This window comes from Pseudophryne corroboree, chromosome 3 (genome assembly GCF_028390025.1).
Source record: "Pseudophryne corroboree isolate aPseCor3 chromosome 3, aPseCor3.hap2, whole genome shotgun sequence".
NCBI classification, from domain to species: domain Eukaryota; kingdom Metazoa; phylum Chordata; class Amphibia; order Anura; family Myobatrachidae; genus Pseudophryne; species Pseudophryne corroboree.
In genome coordinates this window covers 776,544,508-776,557,970 of record NC_086446.1, presented here as the reverse complement: position 1 = coordinate 776,557,970, position 13,463 = coordinate 776,544,508, and the positions used below count along the sequence as shown (strand labels likewise).

At 59.1% G+C, this 13,463-nt stretch overlaps 1 protein-coding gene across 2 annotated transcripts in view; it reads right to left on the bottom strand.

The window, feature by feature from the left end:
- The window catches only part of AFAP1L2 (actin filament associated protein 1 like 2), a 187,305-nt gene that overhangs the window by 27,869 nt on the left and 145,973 nt on the right, over nt 1-13,463 (bottom strand). For both annotated transcript variants that reach the window (XM_063962546.1, XM_063962545.1), the window contains exon 10: nt 10,707-10,811. In XM_063962546.1, the coding sequence (XP_063818616.1) occupies nt 10,707-10,811 (105 nt within the window). The remainder of the gene's footprint in view (nt 1-10,706; nt 10,812-13,463) is intronic.

The following is a 13,463-nucleotide window of genomic DNA, read 5'->3' as shown; positions in this document are numbered from 1 at the left end:
GCCTGTGACTGCGCCAGATGTTCTGCCTGTGACTGCGCCAGATGTTCTGCCTGTGACTGCGCCAGATGTTCTGCCTGTGACTGCACCAGATGTTCTGCCTGTGACTGCACCAGATGTTCTGCCTGTGACTGCACCAGGGGTCCTGCCTGTGACTGCACCAGGGGTCCTGCCTGTGACTGCATCAGGGGTCCTGCCTGTGACTGCACCAGGGGTCCTGCCTGTGACTGCGCCAGGGGTCCTGCCTGTGACTGCACCAGATGTTCTGCCTGTGACTGCACCAGGGGTCCTGCCTGTGACTGCATCAGGGGTCCTGCCTGTGACTGCACCAGGGGTCCTGCCTGTGACTGCACCAGGGGTCCTGCCTGTGACTGCGCCAGATGTTCTGCCTGTGACTGCACCAGGAGTCCTGCCTGTGACTGCGCCAGGTGTCCTGCCTGTGACTGCACCAGGTGTCCTGCCTGTGACTGCGCCAGGGGTCCTGCCTGTGACTGCGCCAGGGGTCCTGCCTGTGACTGCGCCAGATGTTCTGCCTGTGACTGCGCCAGGTGTCCTGCCTGTGACTGCGCCAGATTTCTGCCTGTGACTGCACCAGGGGTCCTGCCTGTGACTGCGCCAGATGTTCTGCCTGTGACTGCGCCAGGTGTCCTGCCTGTGACTGCGCCAGATTTCTGCCTGTGACTGCGCCAGGGGTCCTGCCTGTGACTGCACCAGATGTTCTGCCTGTGACTGCGCCAGGGGTCCTGCCTGTGACTGCGCCAGATGTTCTGCCTGTGACTGCGCCAGATGTTCTGCCTGTGACTGCGCCAGATGTTCTGCCTGTGACTGCGCCAGATGTTTTGCCTGTGACTGCGCCAGGGGTCCTGCCTGTGACTGCGCCAGATGTTCTGCCTGTGACTGCACCAGATGTTCTGCCTGTGACTGCGCCAGATGTTCTGCCTGTGACTGCGCCAGGGGTCCTGCCTGTGACTGCGCCAGATGTTCTGCCTGTGACTGCACCAGATGTTCTGCCTGTGACTGCACCAGATGTTCTGCCTGTGACTGCGCCAGGGGTCCTGCCTGTGACTGCGCCAGATGTTCTGCCTGTGACTGCGCCAGGGGTCCTGCCTGTGACTGCACCAGATGTTCTGCCTGTGACTGCACCAGATGTTCTGCCTGTGACTGCGCCAGATGTTCTGCCTGTGACTGCACCAGGGGTCCTGCCTGTGACTGCACCAGGAGTCCTGCCTGTGACTGCACCAGGGGTCCTGCCTGTGACTGCATCAGGGGTCCTGCCTGTGACTGCGCCAGGGGTCCTGCCTGTGACTGCACCAGGGGTCCTGCCTGTGACTGCATCAGGGGTCCTGCCTGTGACTGCACCAGGAGTCCTGCCTGTGACTGCACCAGGAGTCCTGCCTGTGACTGCACCAGGGGTCCTGCCTGTGACTGCACCAGGAGTCCTGCCTGTGACTGCACCAGGGGTCCTGCCTGTGACTGCGCCAGGGGTCCTGCCTGTGACTGCATCAGGAGTCCTGCCTGTGACTGCACCAGGGGTCCTGCCTGTGACTGCGCCAGGGGTCCTGCCTGTGACTGCACCAGGGGTCCTGCCTGTGACTGCACCAGGTGTGCTGCCTGTGACTGCACCAGGGGTCCTGCCTGTGACTGCGCCAGATGTTCTGCCTGTGACTGCGCCAGATGTTCTGCCTGTGACTGCGCCAGGGGTCCTGCCTGTGACTGCGCCAGATGTTCTGCCTGTGACTGCACCAGGAGTCCTGCCTGTGACTGCACCAGGAGTCCTGCCTGTGACTGCACCAGGTGTGCTGCCTGTGACTGCGCCAGGGGTCCTGCCTGTGACTGCGCCAGATGTTCTGCCTGTGACTGCGCCAGATGTTCTGCCTGTGACTGCGCCAGGGGTCCTGCCTGTGACTGCGCCAGATGTTCTGCCTGTGACTGCGCCAGATGTTCTGCCTGTGACTGCGCCAGGGGTCCTGCCTGTGACTGCACCAGATGTTCTGCCTGTGACTGCGGCAGAACATCTGGCGCAGTCACAGGCAGAACATCTGGCGCAGTCACAGGCAGAACATCTGGTGCAGTCACAGGCAGAACATCTGGTGCAGTCACAGGCAGAACATCTGGCGCAGTCACAGGCAGAACATCTGGCGCAGTCACAGGCAGAACATCTGGCGCAGTCACAGGCAGAACATCTGGCGCAGTCACAGGCAGAACATCTGGTGCAGTCACAGGCAGGACCCCTGGCGCAGTCACAGGCAGAACATCTGGTGCAGTCACAGGCAGAACATCTGGCGCAGTCACAGGCAGGACCCCTGGTGCAGTCACAGGCAGAACATCTGGCGCAGTCACAGGCAGAACATCTGGCGCAGTCACAGGCAGAACATCTGGTGCAGTCACAGGCAGGACCCCTGGCTGCGCCAGATGTTCTGCCTGTGACTGCACCAGATGTTCTGCCTGTGACTGCACCAGATGTTCTGCCTGTGACTGCGCCAGGGGTCCTGCCTGTGACTGCGCCAGATGTTCTGCCTGTGACTGCGCCAGGGGTCCTGCCTGTGACTGCGCCAGATGTTCTGCCTGTGACTGCACCAGGGGTCCTGCCTGTGACTGCGCCAGGTGTCCTGCCTGTGACTGCACCAGGGGTCCTGCCTGTGACTGCACCAGGGGTCCTGCCTGTGACTGCACCAGGGGTCCTGCCTGTGACTGCGCCAGGGGTCCTGCCTGTGACTGCGCCAGGGGTCCTGCCTGTGACTGCGCCAGGGGTCCTGCCTGTGACTGCGCCAGATGTTCTGCCTGTGACTGCACCAGGAGTCCTGCCTGTGACTGCACCAGGGGTCCTGCCTGTGACTGCGCCAGGGGTCCTGCCTGTGACTGCACCAGGGGTCCTGCCTGTGACTGCGCCAGGAGTCCTGCCTGTGACTGCACCAGATGTTCTGCCTGTGACTGCGCCAGATGTTCTGCCTGTGACTGCGCCAGATGTTCTGCCTGTGACTGCACCAGGGGTCCTGCCTGTGACTGCGCCAGATGTTCTGCCTGTGACTGCACCAGATGTTCTGCCTGTGACTGCGCCAGATGTTCTGCCTGTGACTGCGCCAGGGGTCCTGCCTGTGACTGCACCAGATGTTCTGCCTGTGACTGCGCCAGATGTTCTGCCTGTGACTGCACCAGGAGTCCTGCCTGTGACTGCGCCAGATGTTCTGCCTGTGACTGCGCCAGGGGTCCTGCCTGTGACTGCACCAGATGTTCTGCCTGTGACTGCGCCAGGGGTCCTGCCTGTGACTGCGCCAGATGTTCTGCCTGTGACTGCGCCAGGGGTCCTGCCTGTGACTGCGCCAGATGTTCTGCCTGTGACTGCACCAGGGGTCCTGCCTGTGACTGCACCAGGGGTCCTGCCTGTGACTGCACCAGGGGTCCTGCCTGTGACTGCACCAGGGGTCCTGCCTGTGACTGCGCCAGGGGTCCTGCCTGTGACTGCGCCAGATGTTCTGCCTGTGACTGCGCCAGGGGTCCTGCCTGTGACTGCGCCAGATGTTCTGCCTGTGACTGCACCAGGGGTCCTGCCTGTGACTGCGCCAGATGTTCTGCCTGTGACTGCACCAGGGGTCCTGCCTGTGACTGCACCAGGGGTCCTGCCTGTGACTGCACCAGGGGTCCTGTCTGTGACTGCGCCAGGAGTCCTGCCTGTGACTGCGCCAGATGTTCTGCCTGTGACTGCGCCAGGAGTCCTGCCTGTGACTGCGCCAGATGTTCTGCCTGTGACTGCACCAGATGTTCTGCCTGTGACTGCGCCAGGGGTCCTGCCTGTGACTGCGCCAGATGTTCTGCCTGTGACTGCGCCAGGTGTCCTGCCTGTGACTGCACCAGATGTTCTGCCTGTGACTGCACCAGGGGTCCTGCCTGTGACTGCGCCAGGGGTCCTGCCTGTGACTGCACCAGATGTTCTGCCTGTGACTGCGCCAGGGGTCCTGCCTGTGACTGCGCCAGATGTTCTGCCTGTGACTGCGCCAGATGTTCTGCCTGTGACTGCACCAGATGTTCTGCCTGTGACTGCGCCAGATGTTCTGCCTGTGACTGCGCCAGATGTTCTGCCTGTGACTGCGCCAGGAGTCCTGCCTGTGACTGCGCCAGATGTTCTGCCTGTGACTGCGCCAGGTGTCCTGCCTGTGACTGCACCAGGGGTCCTGCCTGTGACTGCACCAGGGGTCCTGCCTGTGACTGCACCAGGGGTCCTGCCTGTGACTGCGCCAGGGGTCCTGCCTGTGACTGCACCAGGGGTCCTGCCTGTGACTGCATCAGGGGTCCTGCCTGTGACTGCACCAGGGGTCCTGCCTGTGACTGCACCAGGGGTCCTGCCTGTGACTGCATCAGGGGTCCTGCCTGTGACTGCACCAGGAGTCCTGCCTGTGACTGCACCAGGAGTCCTGCCTGTGACTGCACCAGGAGTCCTGCCTGTGACTGCACCAGGGGTCCTGCCTGTGACTGCGCCAGATGTTCTGCCTGTGACTGCACCAGGAGTCCTGCCTGTGACTGCACCAGGGGTCCTGCCTGTGACTGCACCAGGGGTCCTGCCTGTGACTGCGCCAGATGTTCTGCCTGTGACTGCACCAGGTGTCCTGCCTGTGACTGCACCAGGGGTCCTGCCTGTGACTGCACCAGGGGTCCTGCCTGTGACTGCGCCAGGGGTCCTGCCTGTGACTGCGCCAGGGGTCCTGCCTGTGACTGCACCAGGGGTCCTGCCTGTGACTGCGCCAGGGGTCCTGCCTGTGACTGCACCAGATGTTCTGCCTGTGACTGCACCAGATGTTCTGCCTGTGACTGCGCCAGATGTTCTGCCTGTGACTGCGCCAGATGTTCTGCCTGTGACTGCGCCAGGGGTCCTGCCTGTGACTGCGCCAGATGTTCTGCCTGTGACTGCACCAGATGTTCTGCCTGTGACTGCACCAGATGTTCTGCCTGTGACTGCGCCAGGGGTCCTGCCTGTGACTGCGCCAGATGTTCTGCCTGTGACTGCACCAGATGTTCTGCCTGTGACTGCACCAGATGTTCTGCCTGTGACTGCGCCAGGGGTCCTGCCTGTGACTGCGCCAGATGTTCTGCCTGTGACTGCGCCAGGGGTCCTGCCTGTGACTGCACCAGATGTTCTGCCTGTGACTGCACCAGATGTTCTGCCTGTGACTGCGCCAGATGTTCTGCCTGTGACTGCACCAGGGGTCCTGCCTGTGACTGCACCAGGAGTCCTGCCTGTGACTGCACCAGGGGTCCTGCCTGTGACTGCATCAGGGGTCCTGCCTGTGACTGCGCCAGGGGTCCTGCCTGTGACTGCACCAGGGGTCCTGCCTGTGACTGCACCAGGGGTCCTGCCTGTGACTGCACCAGGAGTCCTGCCTGTGACTGCACCAGGAGTCCTGCCTGTGACTGCACCAGGGGTCCTGCCTGTGACTGCACCAGGAGTCCTGCCTGTGACTGCACCAGGGGTCCTGCCTGTGACTGCGCCAGGGGTCCTGCCTGTGACTGCACCAGGGGTCCTGCCTGTGACTGCATCAGGGGTCCTGCCTGTGACTGCACCAGGTGTGCTGCCTGTGACTGCACCAGGAGTCCTGCCTGTGACTGCGCCAGGGGTCCTGCCTGTGACTGCGCCAGGGGTCCTGCCTGTGACTGCACCAGGGGTCCTGCCTGTGACTGCACCAGGGGTCCTGCCTGTGACTGCACCAGGTGTGCTGCCTGTGACTGCACCAGGGGTCCTGCCTGTGACTGCGCCAGATGTTCTGCCTGTGACTGCGCCAGATGTTCTGCCTGTGACTGCGCCAGGGGTCCTGCCTGTGACTGCGCCAGATGTTCTGCCTGTGACTGCACCAGGAGTCCTGCCTGTGACTGCACCAGGAGTCCTGCCTGTGACTGCACCAGGTGTGCTGCCTGTGACTGCGCCAGGGGTCCTGCCTGTGACTGCGCCAGATGTTCTGCCTGTGACTGCGCCAGATGTTCTGCCTGTGACTGCGCCAGGGGTCCTGCCTGTGACTGCGCCAGATGTTCTGCCTGTGACTGCGCCAGATGTTCTGCCTGTGACTGCGCCAGATGTTCTGCCTGTGACTGCGCCAGATGTTCTGCCTGTGACTGCGCCAGATGTTCTGCCTGTGACTGCACCAGGGGTCCTGCCTGTGACTGCGCCAGATGTTCTGCCTGTGACTGCACCAGATGTTCTGCCTGTGACTGCGCCAGATGTTCTGCCTGTGACTGCGCCAGGGGTCCTGCCTGTGACTGCACCAGATGTTCTGCCTGTGACTGCGCCAGATGTTCTGCCTGTGACTGCGCCAGATGTTCTGCCTGTGACTGCACCAGATGTTCTGCCTGTGACTGCGCCAGATGTTCTGCCTGTGACTGCACCAGATGTTCTGCCTGTGACTGCGCCAGATGTTCTGCCTGTGACTGCGCCAGATGTTCTGCCTGTGACTGCGCCAGATGTTCTGCCTGTGACTGCGCCAGATGTTCTGCCTGTGACTGCACCAGATGTTCTGCCTGTGACTGCGCCAGATGTTCTGCCTGTGACTGCGCCAGGGGTCCTGCCTGTGACTGCGCCAGGGGTCCTGCCTGTGACTGCGCCAGATGTTCTGCCTGTGACTGCACCAGGGGTCCTGCCTGTGACTGCGCCAGATGTTCTGCCTGTGACTGCACCAGGGGTCCTGCCTGTGACTGCGCCAGATGTTCTGCCTGTGACTGCGCCAGGGGTCCTGCCTGTGACTGCGCCAGATGTTCTGCCTGTGACTGCACCAGGGGTCCTGCCTGTGACTGCGCCAGATGTTCTGCCTGTGACTGCACCAGGGGTCCTGCCTGTGACTGCACCAGGGGTCCTGCCTGTGACTGCACCAGGGGTCCTGCCTGTGACTGCGCCAGATGTTCTGCCTGTGACTGCACCAGGGGTCCTGCCTGTGACTGCGCCAGATGTTCTGCCTGTGACTGCACCAGGGGTCCTGCCTGTGACTGCGCCAGATGTTCTGCCTGTGACTGCACCAGGGGTCCTGCCTGTGACTGCGCCAGATGTTCTGCCTGTGACTGCACCAGGGGTCCTGCCTGTGACTGCACCAGGGGTCCTGCCTGTGACTGCACCAGGGGTCCTGCCTGTGACTGCGCCAGATGTTCTGCCTGTGACTGCACCAGGAGTCCTGCCTGTGACTGCACCAGGGGTCCTGCCTGTGACTGCGCCAGGGGTCCTGCCTGTGACTGCACCAGGGGTCCTGCCTGTGACTGCGCCAGGAGTCCTGCCTGTGACTGCACCAGATGTTCTGCCTGTGACTGCGCCAGATGTTCTGCCTGTGACTGCGCCAGATGTTCTGCCTGTGACTGCACCAGGGGTCCTGCCTGTGACTGCGCCAGATGTTCTGCCTGTGACTGCACCAGATGTTCTGCCTGTGACTGCGCCAGATGTTCTGCCTGTGACTGCGCCAGGGGTCCTGCCTGTGACTGCGCCAGATGTTCTGCCTGTGACTGCGCCAGATGTTCTGCCTGTGACTGCGCCAGGGGTCCTGCCTGTGACTGCGCCAGATGTTCTGCCTGTGACTGCGCCAGGGGTCCTGCCTGTGACTGCACCAGATGTTCTGCCTGTGACTGCGCCAGGGGTCCTGCCTGTGACTGCGCCAGATGTTCTGCCTGTGACTGCACCAGATGTTCTGCCTGTGACTGCGCCAGGGGTCCTGCCTGTGACTGCGCCAGATGTTCTGCCTGTGACTGCGCCAGGGGTCCTGCCTGTGACTGCGCCAGATGTTCTGCCTGTGACTGCACCAGGAGTCCTGCCTGTGACTGCACCAGATGTTCTGCCTGTGACTGCGCCAGGGGTCCTGCCTGTGACTGCGCCAGATGTTCTGCCTGTGACTGCACCAGGAGTCCTGCCTGTGACTGCACCAGATGTTCTGCCTGTGACTGCGCCAGGGGTCCTGCCTGTGACTGCGCCAGATGTTCTGCCTGTGACTGCGCCAGGGGTCCTGCCTGTGACTGCGCCAGATGTTCTGCCTGTGACTGCACCAGGGGTCCTGCCTGTGACTGCACCAGGGGTCCTGCCTGTGACTGCACCAGGGGTCCTGCCTGTGACTGCACCAGGGGTCCTGCCTGTGACTGCGCCAGGGGTCCTGCCTGTGACTGCGCCAGATGTTCTGCCTGTGACTGCGCCAGGGGTCCTGCCTGTGACTGCGCCAGATGTTCTGCCTGTGACTGCACCAGGGGTCCTGCCTGTGACTGCGCCAGATGTTCTGCCTGTGACTGCACCAGGGGTCCTGCCTGTGACTGCGCCAGATGTTCTGCCTGTGACTGCGCCAGGGGTCCTGCCTGTGACTGCGCCAGATGTTCTGCCTGTGACTGCACCAGATGTTCTGCCTGTGACTGCGCCAGGGGTCCTGCCTGTGACTGCGCCAGATGTTCTGCCTGTGACTGCGCCAGGGTCCTGCCTGTGACTGCGCCAGATGTTCTGCCTGTGACTGCGCCAGATGTTCTGCCTGTGACTGCGCCAGATGTTCTGCCTGTGACTGCGCCAGATGTTCTGCCTGTGACTGCGCCAGGTGTCCTGCCTGTGACTGCACCAGATGTTCTGCCTGTGACTGCGCCAGATGTTCTGCCTGTGACTGCGCCAGATGTTCTGCCTGTGACTGCGCCATATGTTCTGCCTGTGACTGCGCCAGATGTTCTGCCTGTGACTGCGCCAGATGTTCTGCCTGTGACTGCACCAGATGTCCTGCCTGTGACTGCGCCAGATGTTCTGCCTGTGACTGCGCCAGATGTTCTGCCTGTGACTGCACCAGGGGTCCTGCCTGTGACTGCGCCAGATGTTCTGCCTGTGACTGCACCAGGGGTCCTGCCTGTGACTGCGCCAGGGGTCCTGCCTGTGACTGCACCAGGGGTCCTGCCTGTGACTGCGCCAGATGTTCTGCCTGTGACTGCACCAGGGGTCCTGTCTGTGACTGCGCCAGATGTTCTGCCTGTGACTGCGCCAGGAGTCCTGCCTGTGACTGCGCCAGATGTTCTGCCTGTGACTGCGCCAGGGTCCTGCCTGTGACTGCGCCAGATGTTCTGCCTGTGACTGCGCCAGATGTTCTGCCTGTGACTGCGCCAGATGTTCTGCCTGTGACTGCACCAGGGGTCCTGCCTGTGACTGCGCCAGATGTTCTGCCTGTGACTGCGCCAGATGTTCTGCCTGTGACTGCACCAGGGGTCCTGCCTGTGACTGCGCCAGATGTTCTGCCTGTGACTGCGCCAGATGTTCTGCCTGTGACTGCGCCAGATGTTCTGCCTGTGACTGCGCCAGATGTTCTGCCTGTGACTGCACCAGGGGTCCTGCCTGTGACTGCGCCAGATGTTCTGCCTGTGACTGCGCCAGGAGTCCTGCCTGTGACTGCACCAGATGTTCTGCCTGTGACTGCGCCAGGAGTCCTGCCTGTGACTGCATCAGATGTCCTGCCTGTGACTGCACCAGATGTTCTGCCTGTGACTGCATCAGATGTTCTGCCTGTGACTGCGCCAGATGTTCTGCCTGTGACTGCGCCAGATGTTCTGCCTGTGACTGCGCCAGATGTTCTGCCTGTGACTGCGCCAGATGTTCTGCCTGTGACTGCGCCAGATGTTCTGCCTGTGACTGCGCCAGGGGTCCTGCCTGTGACTGCACCAGGGGTCCTGCCTGTGACTGCGCCAGATGTTCTGCCTGTGACTGCGCCAGATGTTCTGCCTGTGACTGCGCCAGATGTTCTGCCTGTGACTGCACCAGGGGTCCTGCCTGTGACTGCGCCAGATGTTCTGCCTGTGACTGCGCCAGATGTTCTGCCTGTGACTGCGCCAGATGTTCTGCCTGTGACTGCGCCAGATGTTCTGCCTGTGACTGCGCCAGGGGTCCTGCCTGTGACTGCGCCAGATGTTCTGCCTGTGACTGCGCCAGATGTTCTGCCTGTGACTGCGCCAGATGTTCTGCCTGTGACTGCGCCAGATGTTCTGCCTGTGACTGCGCCAGATGTTCTGCCTGTGACTGCACCAGGGGTCCTGCCTGTGACTGCGCCAGATGTTCTGCCTGTGACTGCGCCAGGAGTCCTGCCTGTGACTGCACCAGATGTTCTGCCTGTGACTGCGCCAGGAGTCCTGCCTGTGACTGCATCAGATGTCCTGCCTGTGACTGCGCCAGATGTTCTGCCTGTGACTGCGCCAGATGTTCTGCCTGTGACTGCGCCAGATGTTCTGCCTGTGACTGCGCCAGATGTTCTGCCTGTGACTGCGCCAGATGTCCTGCCTGTGACTGCGCCAGATGTTCTGCCTGTGACTGCGCCAGATGTTCTGCCTGTGACTGCGCCAGGGGTCCTGCCTGTGACTACACCAGATGTTCTGCCTGTGACTGCACCAGGGGTCCTGTCTGCGATTGCGCTATATGAAACAGCTCGGAGCATTAAATGAGAGACCGCAGTGGCCAATAGCTGGAAAGCAGCTTTAAATGAACAGAAAGGTCAATATTCTACATTCCATCATGATATGGGAAGTTTTACCATCCCATGGCTGGCCGGGTATGCTGGGACTTGTAGTTCCAATTGATCTATAAAGCCACACATTACCTATTCTTGTTTAACACAGATACTTGTGAATGTCACAATCTTTTCATACTGGATTTTACGTTTAGCGCCTCTATAATTGTGTTGTCATAAATGTCACCCAGGGTCACTGGGGACCCAACAGTCCGTCACATACAGCAAATGGGAACTTACTGGAGGTCTCCAGGGTCTTCTCTGGGCTCTCCATAGAGGCCGACTTCTTCCTTCCCAGGTTCATGAGGTTGCTGAGTTTGAGGCCGGAGGGTCCTTTCTTCTTAACTATGAGACAGACAGAAGGGGTTAAACTGATGCCGCTCTGCATGAGCTACATACATCTCATCTATATGTTATATACTGCGACAATCCTGTATGCCCAATGAAGGGGACATTGAAACGCATGTCCCATAGGTCAGAGTGACTGATCACCTCTATAGTCCCTTATATCCTAGTATTGTACACGGATAGCACTATAACATACTCTTGATTCCACTACGGAACCCCACATGACGGCGAATGCACAGTGCTCATCCAGCTGCAGCCATATTTACCAGCTGAACGACCCCTAAACAAGGGCTAACGAGATTAATATAATCACTAGGGACCGATGCGAGGTCAGGGGCGCTCTGCTGTCAATGGGACTCTGCCGCTAGGAAGGATTCAGCTTCTGGGTTTTAATTTGTTCCTTCCTACGGCTCCTTTATAATTGCCCACGGAGGCCAAACTGACAGCACAAAGGGCCTTTGTCGGGCCGGACTGAGATGTCCTGTAGTGTAATATTATCCTCGCCCTGACAAAGGGACAGTCAGTGTAACAAGCTGGAGGCTCCTTATTATGCTCTGTCCGGCCCAGGGGCTGTAAATAGCCCCCTTTTCCGAAGACCTTCGCGATGTTACACTTGTTATATATGGGCCGACTGCACAGTCTGACTGCTCCAGTTCTGTGTATGATTCTTAGGGGAGATGTATAAAATACTGGAGAGAAATAAAGTAGACGGTGAGAAAGTACCAGTTCCTAACTGCCATGTTACAGGCTGTGTTTGAAAAATGAGAGTAAGGAGCTGATTGGCTGGTACGTTAGCTCCGTCTACTTTATCTCTCTCCAAATGATGTCATTTTGGTAATTTTGTTGCGCCTGGAAACAGACATCACTATGTTCGGTGCACCCACCTCAACGAAAGCAAAAATAAGAATTTACTTACCGATAATTCTATTTCTCGTAGTCCGTAGTGGATGCTGGGGACTCCGTCAGGACCATGGGGATTAGCGGCTCCGCAGGAGACAGGGCACATAAGTAAAAGCTTTAGGACTAGGTGGTGTGCACTGGCTCCTCCCCCTATGACCCTCCTCCAAGCCTCAGTTAGGATACTGTGCCCGGACGAGCGTACACAATAAGGAAAGATTTTGAATCCCGGGTAAGACTCATACCAGCCACACCAATCACACTGTACAACTTGTGATCTGAACCCAGTTAACAGCATGATAACAGAGGAGCCTCTAGAAAAGATGGCTCACTACAGCAATAACCCGATTTTTGTAACAATAACTATGTACAAGTATTGCAGACAATCCGCACTTGGGATGGGCGCCCAGCATCCACTACGGACTACGAGAAATAGAATTATCGGTAAGTAAATTCTTATTTTCTCTGACGTCCTAAGTGGATGCTGGGGACTCCGTCAGGACCATGGGGATTATACCAAAGCTCCCAAACGGGCGGGAGAGTGCGGATGACTCTGCAGCACCGAATAAGAGAACTCCAGGTCCTCCTCAGCCAGGGTATCAAATTTGTAGAATTTTGCAAACGTGTTTGCCCCTGACCAAGTAGCAGCTCGGCAAAGTTGTAAAGCCGAGACCCCTCGGGCAGCCGCCCAAGATGAGCCCACCTTCGTTGTGGAATGGGCATTTACAGATTTTGGCTGTGGCAGGCCTGCCACAGAATGTGCAAGCTGAATTGTACTACAAATCCAACGAGCAATCGTCTGCTTAGAAGCAGGAGCACCCAGCTTGTTGGGTGCATACAGGACAAACAGCGAGTCAGTTTTCCTGACTCCAGCCGTCCTGGAAATATATATTTTCAGGGCCCTGACAACGTCTAGCAACTTGGAGTCCTCCAAGTCCCTAGTAGCCGCAGGCACCACAATAGGTTGGTTCAGGTGAAACGCTGACACCACCTTAGGGAGAAACTGGGGACGAGTCCGCAGTTCTGCCCTGTCCGAATGGAAAATCAGATATGGGCTTTTGTGAGACAAAGCCGCCAATTCTGACACTCGCCTGGCCGAGGCCAGGGCCATCAGCATGGTCACTTTCCATGTGAGATATTTAAAATCCACAGATTTGAGCGGTTCAAACCAATGTGATTTGAGGAATCCCAGAACTACGTTGAGATCCCACGGTGCCACCGGAGGCACAAAAGGGGGTTGTATATGCAGTACTCCCTTGACGAATGTCTGGACTTCAGGAACTGAAGCCAATCCTTTCTGGAAGAAATCGACAGGGCCGAAATTTGAACCTTAATGGACCCCAATTTGAGGCCCATAGACACTCCTGTTTGCAGGAAATGCAGGAATCGACAGAGTTGAAATTCCTCCGTGGGGGCCTTCCTGGCCTCACACCACGCAACATATTTTTGCCAAATGCGGTGATAATGTTGTGCGGTCACCTCCTTCCTGGCTTTGACCAGGGTAGGTATGACCTCTTCCGGAATGCCTTTTTCCCTTAGGATCCGGCGTTCAACCGCCATGCCGTCAAACGCAGCCGCGGTAAGTCTTGGAACAGACAGGGTCCTTGCTGAAGCAAGTCCCTTCTTAGCGGCAGAGGCCATGGGTCCTCTGTGAGCATCTCTTGAAGTTCCGGGTACCAAGTCCTCCTTGGCCAATCCGGAGCCACGAGTATAGTTCTTACTCCTCTCCGTCTTATAATTCTCAGTACCTTG